The 19689-nt window shown below is 40.9% G+C and overlaps 1 protein-coding gene across 1 annotated transcript in view; it reads right to left on the bottom strand.

The window, feature by feature from the left end:
• COL22A1 (collagen type XXII alpha 1 chain) overlaps positions 1-19689 on the bottom strand; it is a gene marked incomplete at both ends in the record, with an annotated part of 197763 nt that overhangs the window by 78735 nt on the left and 99339 nt on the right. Inside the window, 8 exons of the mRNA XM_080339502.1 lie at positions 730-783; positions 1711-1764; positions 2655-2684; positions 4343-4378; positions 6129-6182; positions 7984-8037; positions 13222-13266; positions 15677-15730. Of these exons, the coding sequence (XP_080195628.1) occupies positions 730-783; positions 1711-1764; positions 2655-2684; positions 4343-4378; positions 6129-6182; positions 7984-8037; positions 13222-13266; positions 15677-15730 (381 nt within the window). The remainder of the gene's footprint in view (positions 1-729; positions 784-1710; positions 1765-2654; positions 2685-4342; positions 4379-6128; positions 6183-7983; positions 8038-13221; positions 13267-15676; positions 15731-19689) is intronic.

Below are 19689 nucleotides of genomic sequence, written 5' to 3'. Positions count from 1 at the left end.
AAAGTAACCCATCAAACAGCAGTACTGAGACCAAAGTGGCTGCCTCCACAAAGGTTAAAGAGATCTCTCAGTCCCACCCTTATCTATTGCCTAGTGAAATGTTCTTCATACAAATGGGCTGAAGCAAGGAAAGGCAGATTCAGAGCAGATTCATGTGGTGTGATGAGACCCACTGTGAAATTTTCTTTTTATCGATACTTGAATATTTCAAAACATAACTCTGAGTTGGAGAAAAAACAATATATGTGGGGGGTTTTTTTAACTAAACTATTTAAGTTCCTGGTAGAGAATGGTATACCAGCTCCCATTTGTGCAAACTTCTGTTTCAGTACATTTCAAACAGATTAGAAAGTAATAAGCATTACAAGTGTCCTTACGTTTATTTGACTTCCAAGACAACAGCATTTCTCTGAACTTTGAACACCTCCATCTTACCAGTGGCTCTACATACTCAGAATCATAACAAGTGCCCTCTTGATAGCAAGGAGCAGACAAAAAGACAGGAGCACAAACGACAAAAAGGAAACTTTCCTAGGGTCCCACAGGGCATTGCATAAAATGAAAGAGGTACTGAAAGTCCCTGGACCATAAAGAAGGAATAGAGAAAAGGACTGGGGCCACCAGGATCCTTAAATAAGTAGAAAAGTATATGTAAAGTTGGTCAAGTCTTATTGAGCAAAGCTGTTCTCAGCTTCTTGAGATTTACATTAAATAAAAACAGAAACTCACCCTTTGACCTGGTAAACCAGGGACTCCAGGTTTTCCTTCCAGACCAGGCTCTCCCTTTAAAAGTGAAAAGTTTTAGAAAGTTAACTGAGTAAGAAAAATTAATGAACTATATAACCACTCCCTAGCTGTATTGTGCTATGGTTACTGCATGGCTACCTAGACAACTCTTACCTGATAATTATGTTGTCCTGTGAGCAGAAAAGAATAAGAAAACAGGATAGAGAAAAGTGACAATGCCCTGATTAAACACAGAGCACATAACTATATTTAAATTATACAATTAAAACCAGATTTACCTAAGTGATGCACCTTCACAATGCCGTCAGTTTTACAAAACCCAATCAACAGTGAGACACAACAAACAATTCAGAAGTGAGAAAATGCAGAGTATTTGCAAATGAGGCAGCAATGACAGTCTGAACTGAGCTACCCTGCAGACCTGTGTTATAAAATATTACTGGAAGCGGCTAAATTAAGTCAGAAGTAAGAATGCTGGCATGTCTAAATTGTTGCAAAAATTGTGTTGAAGTACAAACTCACATACCTAACTCTTGCTTTTCATATACAAAATATTTTAGGCAGGACCCTGTGGCATGAAGCCAACTCCTTCTACAGAAAGGGTTTTCTGACCTTCATTATGCGATAGCTTTCAAGTTACTAGTGAGTGCCTCTCTGAGATGTGCTGAATGCCCATACAGCTCTTTAGGACATTAGAAATAGGAAAACAATCAGGTTCTTCATGACAACAGCCTTGAGGCAAAATCTGTCTCTGTGTGATGACTGCCCATGTCCTGGATACTGCCTCCAGATGTTCAGAGCGGCCATCCACAGCAGGACACTTTCAGCAGTGAAGAAAACAGGAGTCTGGGGCCACTGTTTAAGATCTTAGTTCCTGAATAATGTACAAGATTTACATGTATTCCTCACACTAATCTGAGTTTCAGTTTCTGGGATTTTCAAGCAGTTAGAGAAACAACTTACTGGAGGTCCAGGAAGTCCAGGTTGGCCTTGTGGTCCTCGTGGCCCAGGCTCTCCCTACAGAAATGGTTTTATTTTTTAAATGTTAAAGTATCTGTATGAAAAATTATATGAGCGCATTACTCATATTGGCAATGTGCACAGGATCTATACTACCCCTTTCCTCGTAGATCCCAAAGAACCAGTGTAGAGACCAGCTGGTTTTCTCCTTAATCCTTCAGCTACTTGAATTATTTGCACGCATCAGACTGCACACAGACTGATCCACCCACACTCAGTAGGCATTTATCCATTACTAGCTTTTTGTTTTTCAAAGGCACTAACTCTACCAAAGACAATGGGTTATCCTGGATATTCTAATAAAACATTAGGGATTGGGGTTTGGTGGTAGAGAAAAGCAATTCTTGCAAGAACAGCCTCCACTGGCATTTCCCCTGAGCCAGCACAGCTGTAAAGGGTTTTAAAGTAACAATTAGATGATGCATATAATTATATTAAATAACAGTTAAAAACAAATCATGCATCCACCAACACAAAATCAACATTTAAATGTATTTTATCCATAGGTAGGACTAACAGATGGAAGCAACGGGTATCTCTCCCTTATTTAAGTGTCCAAGTTCAGAGAGAAACTCAAATATAGTTTGACTTTCATGTTAACACTTTCCTGGACCTAAAGAATTGCATAGCTGACACTGCAATTCATACTTTTAATTCTTTCTGTGAATTCATATTAAATTCACTGCACCTGAAAAGGACATTGCTATTTTTCCGTTCTTATTTGCTTTAAAAAATGCGTCAAAATTAAGGTGGATAGAAGCATTGTCATGCCATCAAGAAACACGTTTTCCTATTTAGAGTATAGAAAACAAAGTCTAATCTAACAAGAAATTGAAATACATAAAAGTATCCTTGTAACGGAAGAATAGATATCGAATCTCTCTTACTTGCTCTCCTTTCAGGCCTTCAGTATGCACCTACAATGGAAATGCAGAGTCATAAAGGAGAAAAAGAGGAAAGACAACAGAGGAGGTGCCAGGGGTATGTTGGTCTCCCACACTATGTTTTTGTCTCCTTGCCATTCCCTGGAGCCAAGTGCTGCAGCTCCCCAAATACTGCTGCAGCCTGGGGGATGCTTTCTACTTAAATAGCTCAGACTGACACAAGGTTTGCTCTCTCAGTTACCTAAGAAGTGATTTGTGTGGCTGTATGAACAGCGAGAACTTAATCAATTATCTCATGGGTATAAAAAAGTTAGTAAATCCTCTGGATCTTGTCTTATTTTAAATTACAAAGTCATACGGAATGGAGAAGACACCATATAAATAGCAGGCTGACTTTCAATATGTGCATGATTCAGACCTTTCTTCAGCTCCTCTATGCAAGACACCGTGGCTGTGAGTGACAACTGTCAGTCTTCTCAGCCTCTTCTCCACCTACCTTCTGGAACTTTAGGCTCATTTTCAGGTTTTATACATATTTTTTGAAATCTCTTGGCAACTACTGCCATGTCACTAATTTCACATTTAAGCAGGACAGTAAAAGGCTCTTTTTTCAGCCCTTTCTCTCCTTCCTTTGCTTTCTACCACATTCTGGGTAAGGAAATTGCCTGCTACCTTCCTCATGATGACCAGGGAGCTTCTCATACTTGTCTTTAGCACCGTGTCCTTCTTTGGCACAGTGCTACAGTTAAACGTTACTGCTATCCGTGGTCTTTTGATGCTTTCCATTTCCATTTCCAAGAGTGCTGTTTCCTAATTTTTATCCTATTTTTTGGAAAGTAAAAGGGATACTCCCAAAGTGCTTTGTTACCAGCCCCTGCAAAACTCAGTTCTAATCCTCTCCTCTTCATAACGTTGAGGTAAATCTTCTTTTTCCATTCACTTGGAGAAGACTTCTTCATACAGAAAATACTAACCTCTGGACAGCCTTATATCTCTACTAGTGACACCTCTGGGGTCCCTGAAGGAACTGCCAACGGCAAAGGGACGCACAAAGGCATGTAAATCTAGTGCCACAGGAATTATGACCTCCCCTCTTCTGTCTTCTAGGTTTGCTTTTTTATCACTGCTTTCCTGGTTTTAGCCCATGAGCTCTTAGTTGTCTCATATTTCACCAGGACTTTTTCAGATATGATACAATGAAAGATCATTTCCCCTCCTCAGAAACTACCTTTGTCTTCTCCCCTCCCAGCTCTCACATCCAGTCCATGACAAAGGCACCCAGCAACTCAACTCAATTCTGAACTTTCATTTGCTTTAATAACTTTCACCGGCTTTATTTTCAAAAGACCACTGGGCACTGACTCAACAACAGTCCTGGAAACTGCACAGTCCTGTCATAGTATTGCTTTCTCTGATGCTCCTGAGGCAATGCTTTCATTGCCCCTTCACCTAATCTTCACATTCCAAACGTTCCCACAATTGTGGCAGAGTATCTCTTTGCTGGAACCCATCACTCATCTTCTTCAAAAATCTTCACTGTCTTAAACTTCACTTTTAAAAAAACAAAAACAAAAACTAAAACACATTTAAGAACATCTCTCATTTAGCAAATTCCTCGCACCTACAGTTTTCACTTTCTCTTCTCATGCAATAATGCCTACAATGTTTGAGAAAGCTAAAACAATTCTTACTAGAGAGCCAGGCAATCCTGGAAGTCCTGGTTCACCCTGCAGGGAAATGCAAAATAAATGAAAAAGCATAACACAGCACAGAGTACAACATAACACAATATATAGCATAAAACAAAACAAAAACAAAACTCCGAACATGTTTTCCAGCTGCTGTTGTACATTCTTATTTTCAATACCATCCCATAATTATTAGATATTAACATATAATTCCAATTAACTCTGTTTTTTCTGCCTGCAGAAACTGGTTATGTTCTGTTTCACTGTGATGCTACACATTGATTTTAATGACATTTAGTGACTTAGAGTGAATGATGCACTGAGTGCACCACAACACTAAATTTGAGCTTCAAAAATCTCGTAACTGGCATACATGTACCAGACAAATAAACCTGTTTGATGCTCAGATCCATCTGCAGGATGGGCATTTAGGGGCAAAATGCTTTTGTTTGTGAAAGAGCAAAAAATTTTTGGAAAAAGAAAAGGAAGTAAGAAATAGTACCTTTTTCCCCAAGTCATTTCATAGAGTAGAATCACGCTATAGTGTTTGCAGGACACTGAGATGCTATACCCTCTTTAGATGATTTATTGCTATCTAGGCTACCAATTTATTCCAGCACTTTTTTTTTTCCAGAAGTGTCCACTATTTATTATGCTTTAAGACTAAGCCTTCAGAAGGTCTCTCCTTTACTTTAGATACAGACTAATGCAAAAATTATTATATAGCTTCCTTTCACAGTCTATTTATTCATTACTCGTTAATAAAGGCCTCTGAATGACCCAACATATATCTTTCATGCTATTTACTCTTAAGGCAACTTTAATTACTATTTGTTATTTATTATAAAGAGAGCCAGAAGGACTGAAGAGACACACATCAGTTGCACTGAATGTAATGGAGCAAGGAGGTAAACATCTTGTGGGAGCACCAAACAGTTCCATTTCAAAAGGAATCCATAGCTTCAGGGATATGGATGAAGTGATATGAACTCAAGACTGCTCTCTGTTGTGCATGTGATGGAGTAAACCAGTTTATCTTGTTGTTTATCACCACAGTTGATGTTCCCTGCTTGTAGGTGCTTCTGAACACCACCCCACCCCCCAAAAAAAGCTGTTGAATCTAAATGGGAAAGTAAGGGGAAATAGATTTGCTTCTGAACTCCGCATTCTTGGACAAGGCTCACTGCCTTATCTAGAGGAGAAAAGGAGAAAGAAAATCCAGAATTGGCCATGCCTTTCCACTTATGGCAAAGAACTAGGTAGGAAATACTAAAACCACAATGTCATCTCTAGCAGAGTGATAAACATAAGGCTGCCCTGGAAACTCTAACAACTCTGTAAAATAATGAGGTCAAAATTGCTGCTGAGGGCAGTGAATAATTATTTTGTAGGTAGGAGGGCTGAACTTGTTTCTTTGACACTTTCTGAACTGATATCTTCTGGGTTAGAAAACAGGCATCTACACAAACATATTGACACTTTTACTCACTTTCTTAAGTGATGAAGATTTCCTGAGCTGAACTATTTTCTACTTCCTTCTACTCTCACTAAGAGGATTAAAGCAAGAGTAGAGGAGCTATAACCAGACCCAATTTACCTCTCGCTTATAGCTGTTTCAGACTGAAGAAATGTCAGAGAAAGAGAAACATCTAAATGCATATAAGCTTCACTTATACACAAATGAGAGAAATCTTAAGCCAATAGCACTGATATTTCCAGCACTGGGGGCACAAGAAGGAATTAATAAATGTGTGTCCAATACCCTCCCATGCATCCCATCCCAACTCACCTTTTCTCCTTTGATCCCACTGGCACCTGGAGGGCCCGGGCTGCCAGCAGGGCCCTATTAAAGGTAGAATGGAGAGAAAAATCTTAGTTTTACATACTACAGGTTATTGCAATTCCCCTTGACGTACAGGACAAACGCGAGGCTGCAGGTTTGGGTATGAGCAGCACTAAGAGTTACGTCCCATTGTACTGTATTAGGAGTTAATATGACACATAAGACTGCTTTGGTCCTGCTGCATAGAGAGAAAAAGGAATAACGATGGAGATGCCACAACAGCCCCAATAACAGCAATCCAATTTCAGGTGGTTCAGAAGGATTGCAGTTCAGGGAGTACATCAGTGTCAAACACAAAATTTAGGATAAAATTCAGGCATGAGAATTTGCCCACTGCTAGGTGTCTAGACATGAAAAAGGCAAAAAAGCTTCAGAAAAACACAGCTTCTGTAATAGGGTGTCACTTGGAGAAATAGTTCCTTAAAAGTAGTAAACAATCAGCGTCCACTACGTCCCTCTGCAATTTCTCACTTCATCCACATTTTCTGCAAGTATAAACCAGTCTTGTAAACATTGTAATGGGCATAGTGAACATAGTTCATTGTGATTCCAGTGCCGCATCTAGTGATGGAAAATACTTCTATGTCAAAAGGATATCAATAAACACCAACTGGTCAAATTCTTCTCAGTATAGGGTAAACAGTGACTGAGGAACAGAGCAGAAAGAAAGCGATGATTAACTGTCAAATCCCCCATTGAGAAGCAAAAGAACGCTTAGTGGAATAATCTCTATCATCTCACAGAGAGGAAGGTATAGATTTAACAAAGCTTAAGAATGCTAATGATATTATACCTTGACATCTCAATATAAAAAACATGTCCTGTATGGAAACAAAAATAATTCCCAACAAAACCAAGTTGAAACTGTGGCTGCTAAAAGAGTGAGAGCAAGAGATCTGGGCAGCACGTGGCTGCTATGCTGGTAAAGCATGTTTAGGTCAGACCTCAGCAGCTGTTTTGTCTGTGTGAGCAGCAGGATCAACCACCTGAAGATGAACTATTCTAAGGTTTCAACATACAGCTCCTCCACCTCTGCAACTGCAAAAACGTGCCTCCAAATGATTATTTCCAGAGAGGGAAACAGCAAAGGCAAGTGAATGGGATGCAGATGCAGCATGCTGGAGGTTTCAGGCTCAAGGGTGGCAATGATTAGCTCCATGGCTTTTGGAAAATCACTTTTTAGCCTCTGCTTCTAATTCTCTCCTTTAATACTTAGACCAGAAGATCCTTGGCAGTAAAGGATGTCTCTTATTAGTTATCATACCCTAAGTAATGAAACTGTCTTGTGGGATCTACAGATAGCAGTTTCAGACAACATGTTATCTGTCTAATCAGCGGAAACGTACTGATCTTTTAGACCATTTTCTGGTTTCATCCTGCCTTACAAACGTAAATAGTCCCAAGCCTTTCTTATTGAAAACAAACCAAATATATTAAATCCAGTTCTCCCCCTTTCATGTTGTGAGAGGGAAAAAGAAAAGTTTATAAAAATCAGACTTAAAGAACTGAATTTTTATATGTTCTTCCTTATGTCTTTAATAAAAATTAAGACAAATATCTAACCTATCATCTTTAAAGGACTGGTGTTTCCTTCAAATGTATACTGCATTACAATTTGATTCTAAAACCAAACAAAAGAGAAAACTGTGCCAACAAAGATTCTTAGAATAACGAGTACAAAAACTGCTGATGCAGGAGGATCCTGCTATGACTTAACAGCCACCCAAGTCAAGTCTCAGTTTGAATCATCTTTGACTTCTTCCAAAGAAAACATAGCATTTTTTGAGTGTGTGTAACTTACCTGCTTCCCCTCCACACCTGGCTTTCCAGGGAACCCATCTAGGCCTCGTTCTCCCTGGAGAAAGAAGAGAAAGAACCTCTATAACTCAAATCTCTGCTGTTCAAGTCACCATTCTGCAAGAAATCTCCATGTCATCTGCTCCAATAGTAAGGAATAAGGAGAGAAATTCAATCCAACGCAGTAGAGAAAATGGATGAAGTCCCCACATCTGTACTACAACAAGTTGCTGGGAGTCTCCATCCAGTAACAAGGTGAAACAAATGCAATGAGTAGGAAACTTCCATTCTTTCCAACTTTGCTAACTGTTGGCACTTGTCTACCTACAAAACATAGCACCAAATACTTGGAATGTGAATTTAGACACAAGAAGTGGTTGTGAGCTAGCTTTCCATGTGGAAATCATTCCTCTATCTGCTGAGGTGCGTTCCTATAAACTGGACAATGTGCACCAGGGAAACATCAGCCTGAACTAGCCTCTTACAAAAGCAATGAATCCACAATCCAACAACAGCTCATTTTTACCCAGTTAACAAAAACTTTCTTTTATTTTTCACCTTTACTTTCTGTAACTTGGAGGAACAATTAATCCATTCCTATACGTCTTCAGAGTTAACAGTCTATAAAGTCCACAGGCAATCTAGTCCACTGCTTTTAATACCCGGAGATATGTTTTTTCTCTTGTACTGAAACCTGAATTTTTCTTGCTACATTTCAGACTAGTATGTCTTTTATAACCCCCCACAGAGAACAGACTGCTCCCTTCACCTTTACAATGGACTTTTATGTGTTTGAAGACTCACAAAACTTCCCCTTCACACTTCAATAGACTAAACAACCTCAATACTTTCAATTTTTTTTCATGTGCATCTTTTTCAGATCTTTGATCTTTTCTGTTGTTCTCATTTGTGCACTGCCCAGTTTTTGCATGTCTTCACTGTAGCTATGTACCTCAAGCTGGACACAGCTGAGGCTAACTTTGAGCAGAAAGAGTATTTTGTGGTTTAGAGAGTATTCTTCTGTATAAATCCCAGGATAATGTTGGCTTTACTGCAAACTCACTCCTGCAAGACAGCTCCTGATTCAGTTGTTGCCAGTATGTAGAAGTGTGCAATTTGTGTCTTACATATATTAAGCATTCTGCAGTTGCCTCTTCTCAATGTCGTCTTCTGCTTTGTACTTCCACACTCAATGTTAAAAAAGTCCATATATTTTAATCCAGGTCCTTCCATGACAGAGACGATGACCAAACCAATGACACACTCCTGCTGAACTTTACTTTTCTCATACAGATTGTGGCCGTTGCCCATTTCAGCCTCTTCAGTTTAAAACTCTTTGAAATAGGGACTTTATTTTACTGTGTAAACACTGAAACCTCTGTAAAATGAAAGGCTGATTTTGCTTGGATCCTGCACACACAGCTGAATACAAATTACTAAATACACACACAGTGCCACTGTTAACATAAATGAGCATGAAAAAAACAAATTCTACAAGTACAAGGAGTGACAGAAAAATATTAGTTTTACTCTATTTATTTAAATGTTTCAGACATTTCAATTCTGATTACTATCCTACAGGATCCCTGTTAGACCTTTATTATTATCTGCAAACCCACACTTATGGCACTGGATTTAATTAGCTGCTTTTGAAAACTATATTGATTCAGCAAGTCAGAAATGGATTTGCAAATCAATTTATTTCTTGTCCCCCTTTAGGAAGCCAATCAGTCTTGTAATAAAAATAGTATTTCAAAATTATGCATCCCAGGAATGAAATTAGAGACCTGTACCCTACAAAAAGCAGCTGAAAACCAGCATCAGATGTTCAGATTTACTTGCTTTTGGGGTGATAGTTTCCACATTCATGGTTTCCTTTGCATTGACTGAGCTACGAGTATCCTGAATTTGACACTTTCAGTAAGCTACAGTCTGGTGGATTGCTGATAAAATGCACAGTGTATTCTCAGGAGAATTTTTAACATCCATACAGCAGCATGTACATCCATGCAGCAACAAGTACTTCACACATGTTGTTTTAGCTGGCAAAACAGAAAAGTGTCAATGTTCTTACTGCTAGTAATGGGGGCTGGGAAAGCCAAATGTACTATTTATACAAATATATACAATCAAGTTGTTTGAAAACAACCCAAACAAATTGTGCTTTCCATTGTTTCTCCAGAAAACTCCGTCATTATATTTTCTTTTCTATTCTTTACAAAAAGACTAGGGAAAGGTTTGTTGTTGTTTGCCCAAAAGAAATTAAAAAAACACAATAAAAATTTCATTCCCAAATTTTCACTTCAAGACTCCCTTTCCATTCCCTCTGCTCTACTGGATTTTCTTCTTTTAACCAGTGGAACAAAATGGTGAAGAGTTGTAAGCAACAGGGGGATAACCTAATTCCACACAAATTTTAGTGCTGTTTTCTGACCTCTACCAGTTAGATAATGTGATCATTTGTTGGAAAAAAATTATCTCCCAAGGGTCTGCATGGCAAAATAAATATATGATCTGCAAAATAAAGATGGTCTGCAGGGCTACAAAGATGATGAGGGGTCTGGAGCATCTTTCTTATGAGGAGAGACTGAGAGAGCTGGGTCTGTTTAGCCTGGAGAAGAGAAGCTGAGAGGGGATCTCATCAATGTTTATAAATATCTCCAGGGTGGGTGTCAAGAGGTTGGGACCACACTCTTCAGTGATGCCCAATGATAGGAAAAGGGGGCAACAGGCACAGACTGAAGCACAGGAGGTTCCATCTGAATATGAGGAGAAACTTCTTTCCTTTGAGGTGCCAGAGCCTGGAACAGGCTGCCCAGAGAGGCCGTGGAGTCTCCTTCTCCGGAGACATTCAAACCCACCTCAACACCTTCCTGTGTGATCTGCTCTGGTGAACCTGCTTTAGGAGGTGGGTTGGACTGGATGATCTCCAGAGGTCCCTTCCAACCCCAAACATTCTGTGAAACACACTGCACAGAGGGACCTGGCAGCAGCAGACCAGCACCTCAGCCTCCTTAGATGAGCTTTTCTCCAACACAACAGACATGGATCTAGTGGATGGGTACATGTGTATGCAGCAAAAGTAATGCCCTATGTCATGCTGAACATGCTTAAATTAACATGCCAAGTATCACATATGGCTTATGTTGGTACAGAAGTACATCAAACTTATCTCTGCAGAGTTTGTCCTAGGGTCTACAGTGAGCCTATTGGGTGCAAAAGGGCACGAGACACCACTCACACTGTGCAGAGGCTCCCCTGAAGTGCTGATGTAATCGATAATACTGGGTTTAGACACCTCACTATTTATATCTGGAGTTCTGGAATACAGAAGCAAGATGTATTAAGCCTTTTTACATACTAGGGTGTATATTCAATAGACTGATACACAGTACATGGGCTAGTGCTCTCATCTGGTACAATAAACACTTTTCCCCTCAGGCACAAAGAAACACAGGTTGTGTAGGTGTCAGTATTCAAGTTACAGACTGAAGAGCAGACAAGGAAATATTTGGCCCATTGAATTTACGCCCACAGTTTTCACACTAGTAATGACTGGTAAAAGTTTGGATAGTCTGAGACCAGCATGGAAAAAAACAAAGTACAATTGTTACAGCAGAGATCTGGCTGCTCCAGGAAGAAAAAAGAGGAGCTCTAATTGTGCATATCCTTCTAATCCTTCTAATGAAACAGAACCTAATTCACTTCTTCCCCACTTTAATCTTCCTCTAGCTTAGTCAGCTGCCTGCCCACACACAGCTCCAGCTTTGTCTCCCATCATGGTGATGTCAGAAAGATGGATTTTCTTCCAGGAGCCAAATATTCCAGCAGATTAGACAACTTTGCCTCCAGAAAAGCAGCAGAGGCACTGGCTAGACACAACACACTGAGACAGTCCTGCGAAGGGCTGAGGCAAAAAGCATGAGGAAGATAAAGTATTATCCAGTCGTTTGCTCCTGCTGCAGCAGTGAGGACAGATAAGATGAAACATGGTCGTGGCTACTTCATCATAAAGAACAAAATGGACACAGGGAACAGACACCTTAGCACATGGTAAAGCAAAGCACAATATCTTAAACTGAGGGTTTGATCATTTTTTCATAGTAGCCTGGTGTAAATCTCTGGGTTTCTTCTCCAGAAGGAGATGGAGAGTGAGAAATGGGAACAAGGTCGTGCTGCAAGCTAGTAACTCCCTCCTTTGCACACACATAGCCAGATATCACTAAAGATAATTTGAACACAGGCAAGGCTGCCAGATCAGCACTGAGATATTCCTCTCTCAGGACCAGCTTGAGAGCAAGACAGGACATTGATAAGGGCTGAAAGCCACGCAGAGCTAGCAAGAAAGGCCTTGCTGCCTGTTTTGTTCACAGGAGAAAAAGGGCAGCTCCTGTCAGACTGAGGGCCTGGTGACACCCCATCTCCTGCTGCTTGTCAGGGCAGGAGTGGACCAGCATCTGCTTCTTCTGGCAAGGAGAGCAAAATGCATTTTTGGAGGCATCTCTGTGGAACCTTGAGCACTGTCTTGCAGGTCTGCAGCAGAAGGGCCTGCATGCATATCTGAGGTCTCTCCCAAGACAATGAACAAACTGAAATAATAATTGATGTCTGCCCAGTTCTCCTTTTAAATGTTTTTTCCAGGTATAATAGGCACTTGGTCTCTTTGTTGAGCCATAAACATGGTTCAAATTCCAGTGTCCTGTGCTCTGTAAAACAGCAATTCCCAGACAGGCAAGAGTAGAGAACTGGGCAGGAGAACCAGGTGGATGAAGCCTTTAACAGAGAAACTACATGGTACTCATTAAAACCAGAACTTATGGTGTTGGAGGAAGACAGACACATAGGAAGCTGGATCATCTGCGCAGCTGCAGTGAGACGAGAAAATACTGGATGTAGATGCTGTCAGCAGCATTCGGTGGTCATTCACAACTCTCAGGGGGTGCACACAGTGTGGACATCCTGCTAGATCTCCCCAGTGGCAAACCTTCACTCCATTCCTCCTCTCTCTCCGCCATCCCCAGCTACACACAGACAAGAAGTTCCTAAATGTGTGATTAGTAGACAGCAGAGATCCATAAAGCCCTCCTGTGTTCCCCTGGGAGGTCATTCCCAGATAGCACTGAGACATGTAGTGCGGTGAGGAAAATCCATCATCAATTACCCTCCAGAGCTGCTGGCCTGGAAGCCCACCCCACGTAAGGCAAATAACAGCCTGGCTTTTCCTAGCATGCAGCAGGAATACCTTGTCTCCTCGTGTTCCCTTTTCTCCTCTTTCTCCTTGTAGACCCTAAAAATAAAGAGAAAAAAAGATATTATAAAACTCAGTCCAAGTTGAGGCATAGTTATCTCCTCTAATTAGTCAGAGGAAATGGCTTCAAATTGCATCAGGGAAGGTTCAGTTTGGATACTAGGAAAAATTTCTTCATGGAAAAGGTTGTCAGGCATTGGAACAGGTTGCCCATGGAAGTGGTGGAGTCACCATCCCTGGAAGGGTTTAAAAGATGTATAGATGAGGTTCTTAGGGACACAGTTTAGTGCTAGATTTAGGACATGGTTGGACTTGATCTTAAGGGTGTCTTCCAACCAAAATGATTCTATGATTCTGTTCTATGATTCTAAGCCACTGTGCATGTCTGCACAATCTATTCAAGTGAACCTCAAGGACATTTTCCATATTACCAACCTTCAAAGTTGGCCACAAGCACGGTCTAAGCAGACTTACAGAGCAGGAATGACCTGTGGGCCCAAGAACATCTGTAATATCATATTGCCCGCAGACACACGACCATCCTGCCAACAATAGTGTGGAGGGACAGGGAACACACCACAGCTGCAGATGGTCTGGAAAACAACCAGTGCTCTGCATTTTTCACGTTGCTCGTAAACAATGAGGACTTAGGCAGAGGACAATATTGATGGAAAAACCTATTGCATAAACAAGCAAGAATGTCCATTCCTGGTGGTTTTGGATGCGACAACTAGGCAGACAGCAGGTACCTCTGAGAACTGGCAAATGCCAAATAATCCCTGTCCTGGAGGTCCAAGCACATTTTTGTGCTGTGAATCCAATGCCAACATTCATCTGGACTGCATAATTCATCTCCTCCCAGGTACACCAGAGGCATTTTTTGGGGCTTAGTCTGATGAAAGACAGCAACACTGATACAGGCAGTAGAGTCAATGGGCAGGAACAGATTCCATCTCCCCTTGGCACAGGAAGCACCTTGTATTTTATCTTTATTGTAGCAACTGAGCAACCAGCTAATGGCTACAGGCAGACAAATATGCTCAGTCAGTAGTGACCTCTCTAAACCTGCCAAAGCTTAAAATGCTTCTTATTCTAATAATACATTTGAATTTAAACTTCAATTTACTTTACACTATAGTGGAGGCTTACTTCCAGGCTCGTGAGAGCTGCATGTCTGGGTTTATTTGGCTTATAGGATCTTCAGATACAAGGCCATGGCTGACTGTAAGCAAACTCTGCACAGCCATGTCCATTTCTAACAAACCAAACTGGGCCTGCACAGCTTCCCACAATGCAAAGAAATAACCCTACTATTTCCAAAGACCAAATGGCAGGAGGTTTAAAAATATGACTCCTTTAATGGGCTAGTAACCTCATGTAGGCTGAATAGATGATTATTGCCTTGCTCCTCCTCAGCAGCCAAAGACAAACATCAAAATATCAGTCCTATGACAGAAAAGGGTAGGACCTTCAAAGACCATGCACCACAAGCATGGTATGCTTCTCACACAGAAAGGTGACTCAAGGAACAGGAATGAAGCGTTCTCATAGCTTTGTCAATTTATTTCATTAATATTGCAGGAGTCTATTACATGGCGTGGTAGAGCCAATCCCATATTTATTTTACCCCCATATCATCTTCAAGTCTAATACAATTCAACCTTAGACCATACAGGGAAACAGCATGAACCTGGGCCACGACAAAAGTGCTCAAGCTCTTTAGAACACATTGGACCCCTTTGTAGCACTTTACAAAGCAAGTCCTCACTGGTATAGGGAAATCTTTCAGTGCATGTGCACGACTGCTATGCTGCTAAAGTGCACTGATGTACAGTCAGGTCATAAACCTCAGAAAAATCCAGTCAGCCTTTACAACATCACCTTAGAGGCTGCCTCCACAATTACCAAGTTAAGATCACAAGACAGAGATGCTAACTTGATAGAACCTGACTTATTTTGGTCTTGCTGTCCACTCAGTCAAGCAGGCTTGTGCCCAGAGCCCAAAGGCTATTCCCTGACAGTTTTGAAACTATGATTGGAAACTTACTGAGAGTTGGTATTTTTTCTTGGAGTTATGTTGAAGTTTTTGAGCACCATATAAATGGTGCATCAACACAGATCAAAGCAACTGCATTACAGTGGGAGCATCGCAAAATCACTAGTTGTTATCTTGTTAATCAAGTCATTTCTACTCTGTTATCTTGGTAATCAAGTCATTTCTACTGACATCTCTCTACTGGCCACAGATCTCTTCTCTTTTAAAGAAGTCAGAAGGAATTCAGTGAAGTCAAGAAAACGTCACTATTTGGACACAGTACAAGTAAGTGGTCAGACATACCATATACACTCAATAATTTTAAAAAATCTAACAACATGGGTGGACAGAACATACTGAAAAATTGGAGAAAGTTTCTAAAGTGTCAAAAGATTAATAACAGCCATGACTTACCGGTGCTCCTACGTAGCCTTTAATTCCTGGAAGACCCTGTTTTCCCTCAGATCCCTGGCAAGAAATTGAGATATAGTAAAACACCAGAAACTCTTTCACATAAAAGACCAAGAATAAAATCAGTTATTTAGAATGGTAGCTTGCAATCCTGGGCTCACAGGGAGCTGTTGAGGCTATTTGACTGTGTCAGTGCTCATATAAAGAGCAGTGTCTGTCTTTCCAGCTGTTTACCCAAAGTGTCACCCCAATACATTCCTCTGCCCCCGGTGCTCATACATTAGCAAGTTTTATTCTTCTGCTTTCAGTCTTGCCCTGCAAAGGCAAACTCTCCTGCACATGTTCTTCTACAGGTTATTTCAGAAGTTTTGGCAAGGTCAGTCATTGCCTGCCTGTTGTGTGTTAGGTGACAGAGCTCTGTCTTGGCCTCTGAACACAGCGTTGGTGGAACATAGCACAGGGGTACACTGCTCTAAATGCTGCAGCAAAGGCTATATCCCAGCATTTATAGATGACAAACTTCAAAATGTTATATAGTTTGAAGAGTAAATGAATAGACACAGATCAGAACAATATTCTCCAGTGTTTATTTTCAACATAAATGGGAGGAATGCAAGAGGGTGAAGTACATTTCAGCAGTCCATCAGCTATTTGCACACTGACTCTCTCCCTTGAGAAGGCAAAATTGAATGCAGAGCACTCTCACTGTCTGATTTTATGTGCCTTACAATGTCTTCAAATGGCCTTGATCCTCAGCTGAACTGGCTCAGCCCTCAGAGTCATCCTATGGAGATAGTTTGGACCTGACAAGTCAATCATGAGAACTGGTTTTGGTATCTTATATCACTTGTTTGATTATTTTGTTACTTATCTCACTTCCCTTTCCCCACTCCCATGTCATGTGGTTAACTACTGTATTGGGTGGCTATAGTGGATAAGGCTTCGAAACAGATCAAGATCATATTTTTAAATCATTGCTACATTTCATATTAATAGATGTTTCTTATGAGAAAAAAAAAAAAAAAAAAAAGGCAAGATCTGTTTGCAATGAATTATTAGCAGAACTGCAGAACTGAGGCTTTTTTGTCCCAGTACATGTGCCTAGGAGGCTGGTCATGTCACACCACTGTTTACACTTGCCTTAGCCCAAATGACAATCTCATTTGGAGCAGTCATTAAGCACAGACCTGGCAGGCTGGCTAGACTGTACTTGGCTACTGTTTCACCACTGCTTTAAGGAATGCATTGCCAAAACTGTCCCCTTCCTCTGCCAGAGAGGACATGACTTGCTAAAGCAGATGAAGCTGTGCCCTAAAGCTTGTGAGCAGTTCATCAACCCAGCTGTAAAGTGGTTGAACCCCTGTAAATTATGGAAGAGAACCACATATCAAACTTGGGGGTCAGATTCATAAACAGATTAACAAGAGCTGGGCTGAGGCACAAGCAAAGGTGGCTCTGGGATCTCAACAACAACAGACACCTGAGGACCTCTGCAAGGTCAGGAAGTGGTGCAAGTCCTCTAAGGGCAGAGGGAGACCAGCAGGCATGAACTCAATCTCTGCCTTCACCTTACAGAAGAATATTACTCTTAAAGTCTAGGCAAAAGCCATACAGAAATAAAGGCCTCTTCCAAGTTGTCCGAATTGTCAAAGTCCAACTCAGTACTGTTACATAAAATGTGGTTATAACACTCAGAAAAAGTTATAAATAGAGAAACTGGGTTTGTCTAGATAAGAAGGACTTGCTGATCCCACTCAAGGCCTGAGCTGACATCATGTCTAGTAAACCAGAGAAGCGTGAGACCTTCAGCAGTTGAAGTGAACAAGAAGGAAATTTGTCAAAATGAAACTCTCGGTTAATACTTTCTATTTCAAAGGCTTGATTTTTTTTTCCTCCCTCCCTCTGTTTTTGCTATCAAGTGCAGATAACTGTCAGCTCAGATGGGAATGCTATAGCTATGTTGATGCTGTAACAATTACAGCCACGCAAAACCTCTTTAACCTTTCAATAAAAATACAGAAAAACAAAGAACAAAAAGGTTGAATATCTGCTGCAAGATTTTACAAGCTAAAGGGACTGGTCTCAAAAATTGGAGCTTTGTTTCACTGCTATAATATACAGCGAGTGACTTGTGCTATAGCTTTTTCTCTCTGCACTCACTTCTTTAAATTAACCCGCCAGGTTCTACATATTTATGTGGGAGCTTTCTCCACTGACCAGAGGATATTTCTTGCCATCTCAGATCACCATCACATTTTCTATAACCAGAAGTTCCAACACTGATTAGCACAAGGCTGACTTTGAGAGCTCTTAATTGCTTCTACCGACTTGTAACCAGTAAGATCATACATCCTTCTTGGTGAGCAATGAAGTTTAACACCAAGTTTGATTAAAACAAAAACAAAAAACAATAACCAAAAAAACCACCAAAAACCCCATAAATCTTTACAATGAAGGCATTGAGCTAGGAAAAATCTCCCCTGGGGACTTTGCTGAGCAGCAAAAGCAGTGAAATCAGAGATGACAGACCGAGGTCATTTCATTCCTGTAACCCATCCATGTACCCTAATGGGCTCATCATCCATTACCGTTCCTCTGTGGATTGAAGTCCTATTACCAGCAGCCTGCAGGACCTTTATCTCTGCTACTGGAAGCTTCACACAATTAATGAGGTATGTAAAAGTTCCTTAAAAGAAAGAAAAGGCTGGCAATTCCCACTGAGGCAAAAGACTAGAAATCCCTCAGCCAAGCAGATAACGAAGGGGTTGAATTTCCTGGGGTGCATGTAGAGCTGCTGAGCATGAGCTGCACTTTCCTGGTTTGATGCAAATGAAGATGGATTGAACTTAGAAGAATCGCATCCCAACCAACCAGAGAAACTGCAAAGTAGCACTCCATGATGCCTGAGGCAGAGCCCAGAGCTGATAATTTTAAATAGAAATAAGTGATCTGGCACAATACAATAATTACAACAGTAACTGGAGATGTGACCTTCCTGATTGCCCAATCCACCCATCTTTACACACCCTGTTCCACACCAGCAAGGTAGTTAGGCTTTACACCGAGGAGTATAAGAGCGTGGATTCATGTTTTAGATTTTAAAACCCTGTCAGCAAAGTCAGGATTGTTTCTTAAAATAGCTCAGGCCAGAATCCAGCTCAAGGACACTGCATATAGCCAGAACATCTGTTAAAGTAAATAAGTGCCACTGTGAAAGTACAGGATTGCTTTATATTCAGCCAACGTAGCTGAGAGGCTGGGGTTAGCCAAGCTCACCTCTTCCCCGGGAGCACTTGGCACTGTCTAGTCAGACGTCTTTAGGTCCAGCCCCACCAGCACTTATCCTGTCCAGCCCATAGTGTCAGACTTCTATTCAGTATTGCCTCATTTCTTGGCTGAACTGTATGAGCCTGATGATCCTGGTGGGAGATAGGGAGCATTTTCCAGGTTCAAGCCCTTGTGGAAGTAGATGTAGGTGCCTCAGTTTAGCTTGGCTTGTAAAAGCTTTGCAAAGCCAGGGTGAGGAGCTTCACACCATAAGGAGCATCATACTGCCTACTGGTTTGTAATTCCACTATGGGAAATGTGCAGGACAGAGAGAAAATACGTATTTATTTATACAATAAGAGAGATGCCACTGACAGGGGTTTATGGGTGGTAAATCCAATCCATTTCATTCACTCCCAAATCCTGCTGAAGGACAAAACAATATCCAGAGTGCCTCCACCTGGCTCAGCCCAGCCCTGCTTTCTAGCTGTCATTTGTCCCCTGCTGAACGTGTTGCCGTGCAGCTTCCATAGTCAACCTTTCCGTGTTGCCTTCAGCAACACGGTTCCTGCAGAGAACCATGGAATGATTGCCAGGTATTTCCTCTAATCCACAAACACACCATTAGTTTTGATACTCTCTTGATGAGACTTTAGAAAATGATGAACATTTCCCTCTGTGAAAAAAAAAAAAAGACATATGGAAAAAGCACCTCTCCATAGTTGAGGAACCCAGAAGGAACTATATAA

The sequence above is a fragment of the Nesoenas mayeri genome (genome assembly GCF_963082525.1).
Source record: "Nesoenas mayeri genome assembly, chromosome: 2".
Classification (NCBI taxonomy): Eukaryota; Metazoa; Chordata; class Aves; order Columbiformes; family Columbidae; genus Nesoenas; species Nesoenas mayeri.
Note: the sequence above shows the minus strand (reverse complement) of the source record. Positions and strands in the feature narration are given on the sequence as shown.